This window comes from Peromyscus leucopus, chromosome 8a, assembly GCF_004664715.2.
Source record: "Peromyscus leucopus breed LL Stock chromosome 8a, UCI_PerLeu_2.1, whole genome shotgun sequence".
In the NCBI taxonomy this organism is placed as follows: Eukaryota; Metazoa; Chordata; class Mammalia; order Rodentia; family Cricetidae; genus Peromyscus; species Peromyscus leucopus.
The window spans coordinates 41,385,800-41,389,083 of record NC_051085.1 but is presented as its reverse complement, the minus strand read 5'-3'; the positions used below and the strand labels follow the sequence as shown (position 1 = coordinate 41,389,083).

At 43.6% G+C, this 3,284-nt stretch overlaps 1 protein-coding gene across 1 annotated transcript; it reads left to right on the top strand.

Annotated features, from left to right (window-relative positions):
- The first annotated feature begins 1,545 nt into the window (after positions 1–1,545).
- On the top strand, positions 1,546–2,766 carry LOC114686314 (melanoma-associated antigen B1-like). Its single transcript, XM_028860955.2, is given in 1 exon segment — positions 1,546–2,766. A coding segment is annotated over 1 exon segment (1,221 nt).
- The last annotated feature ends 518 nt before the right edge of the window (positions 2,767–3,284 follow it).

Here is a 3,284-nt window from a genome sequence, read left to right as displayed (position 1 = left end):
ACCTTCCTTAATCTCCAAGGTGTCTGGGTGACATGTACTCAAACATACTTGAAAAAACAGTTACCATACACTACCTTCTGAAGAATCAAACTGCATGGCTACAGTTTCTAGGCTTACATTAATGCTTGCCAAGGCTGGCTGTATTGGGCTCTCAATCCCCATTGGCATCAAAAGGGGAGAGTTTTTTACAACGGCCCAATAGGTCTCCGCCATGTTGGAATTTGGCAGCAGCCACAGGGCACACAGCGCTCAGGAACCCAAAGAGGAACCTCATTGTCCTTCGGAAAGACACAAACAGAACCCTGGGCCCACACCAACACCAGATTGGGTCCTCTCCAGGTGCCAGTATAAAGATCCTTCCATTGTACAAGAGGATGATTTGCAACAGGAGCCCTCCAGTGCTTATCTGCAGTGGATACTCCAGCAGAATACACGGATAAAAAATTTAAATATATAAAATGAGGGAAAGAATAGAATGTGGGGAGGAAAGATTAGCTCCTAGCTCCCCCCTTTTAACTTTAGCAAAATATGTATTTAAGGTCCAATGGCTGTGTTCTACTATAGCCTGTCCTTGAGGATGATAAGGAATACCAGTCTTACTAACAATAGAAAAATCTTGGCAGAACTTTGAAAATCCCTGTAGGCAGGACCATTATCAGTCTTTATGTATTTTGGCACTCCCATATAAGCCCTGTGTGGTGTCCATTTGCCACACATGATTAGGTAAAATTCCTTGGGGACAAATTCCCAAATGAGGAACAGGTAAAAATTCACCACAAATAGGACATGATTTAACTATCAGGATGGCTTGTTTCTGGGTTATGCCTGTATGATGGTGGAGAGATCCAGAATTAAGATGATAATATTGATGCAACTGAGTAGCCTTTTCAAAGGCGGAACAAATTAATGTGACAGTAGTGGCATCAGCCCTCTGATTACCTTCACTTAGAGGTCCAGGCAATTGAGTATGAGCTCGAATATGGCCCACATAAAGGTTATGTGAGCAGGACCATATGAGTCCTTGCACTTGCAATAAATATTCATGAATGGGAGAGATGGATGGTATGTAGGCTGTTGTCTCCAAAGGCATAATTGCATGTGCCACATATTGGTTATCCATATAAATATTTACACACTCATCAGAAAACATCTGTAAAGCAAGCAACAGTGCCTGTACCTCTGCCATCTGGGTGGAAGTGCCCTGGACTTTCATTCTCTTCACTATGTTACCAGAAACCACCACAGCAAAACCACATGAAGTGCCATCAGTAAATACCACATGGGTCTGAAGAACAGGAGTCATCTGTACTATCTTGGGAAATATAACCAGATGCAATTTTAAAAATTGACACACATTGGGAATACCGCCCAAGGTTCCTGACGAATCTGTTGCTTGCCAGAGGGAGCTTCCTGTAGGATAAGCGACAGGAAAGCAGCAGGCTAGCAGGGCTCTGAGACATCACCTACAAAGAAGTTTTGTATGTGGGATCCACCCACCCATTCTTCTGCTATTACACCAGCCTACCATCTCCAGTCAAATTCATTATGCCATACTTTCCACACTTTAGCCTTGAAAAAGTTTTCCAGGATGCTTTTGAAATACATAGATTAGCTGAGGAGGAGGAAGAAATGGAAGAGGAGAAGGAAGAAGTGGAAAAAGAGGAGGAATGGGAAGAGGAGGAGGAAGAAGAGGAGGAAGAAGGGGAAGAGGAAGAAGTAGAAGAAGGGGAAGAAGTGGATGAGGACGAGGAAGAGGAAGAGGAGGAGGAAGAAGGGGAAGAGGAGGAAGTGGAAGAAGGGGAAGAAGTGGATGAGGAGGAAGAAGAGGAAGAGGAGGAGGAAGGATGAGAGGGTACTAACATTGACACCATCTCTTCCACATTATCTGCCTCTTTAAAAATCATTTTACCCCCCTCCTGCCCTTCCCCACCTTCCACTCTCTCATCCTGTCCTCTGTTTTGGGGCAGTCCAGATGGGACAGAAGGGTCTGTTTCCTGGATGCTGAGTATTTCTCAGAGCTGCCAGAGCTCTTACTCCTTCATTTCATGTAGCAACTTAGATGAAGAATCTGACAGCCTGGAAGAAGAGAGGCTAACCATTTTGAAGTTGACAGATGATGATGCCGAGTGGCAAAAACTCAAAAAGCAAAAGGTATCTCAACTGGTCAATCTCCTGATCCTCAAATATAGAATGAAAGAATGCATTGAAGAAGTGGAAAAACTCAGAGTTGTCACAGAAGACTACAGGAAACAATTCACTGTCATCTTTAAGGAAGCTTCTAAGTGCTTGGAGATGATTTTTGGCATTGATATGAAGGAAAATGATCCTGTTCTTACCAACACACTGAACCTCACATATGATGACAGCAACCGGAGATTGCCTAGAAATGGCTTCCTGATAACTACTCTGGGTGTGATATTCATAGAGGGAAACTGTGCCTCTGAAGAAAGTGTGTGGGAATTCCTGAATGTGATAGGAATATATGATGGGAAGGAGCACTTTATTTATGGGGAGCACAGGGAGTTCCTCACTAGAGATCTAGTACAGCAAAATTATCTGAGATACAGGCAAGTGCCCGAGAGTTATCCTCCACATTATGTGTTCCTGTGGGGTCCAAGAGCCTACTCTGAAACTACCAAGATGAAAGTTCTGGAATTTTTGACCAAATTTACAAGGAGGGACCCGATTTATTTCTCATCCTTATATAGTGAGGCATTGGGAGATGAGGAAGAGAGGGCCCAGGCCAGAAAGGGCCCCATGGATTAGTACCACGTTCCTAACAACATGGGGCTGGCTAATTACTGATTTTAAAAAGGAGAGTCAAAATTTCAAGTAATTGGGGGGTGGTCAAGGTTAATCTGGGTGTGCACCATACTTGGTATAGGCAACTTTGTGTTCTGATTCTAGATGATGGGAATTGTTTCATCTGTTTTCTTTTTGGGTACTTTTTCCAATGCTCAACTTTGTAATTGAAACTGTGTTATATTACCTTTGCAATATAAGTTTTGATTACTTACATCTGTTCCTGCACCAGATTTTGAGAAAATATAGGGGAACTAGCCAATGGTTAATATTTGGGTTCCGTTAATGCTTTGAGTCAACTCTGTAATGTGTATCCAGATTAGTTTGTTAAGAAAACAGAAAAAATGGCCGGGCTGTGGTGGCGCACGCCTTTAATCCCAGCACTCGGGAGGCAGAGCCAGGCGGATCTCTGTGAGTTCGAGGCCAGCCTGGGCTACCAAGTGAGTCCCAGGAAAGGCGCAAAGCTACACAGAGAAACCCTG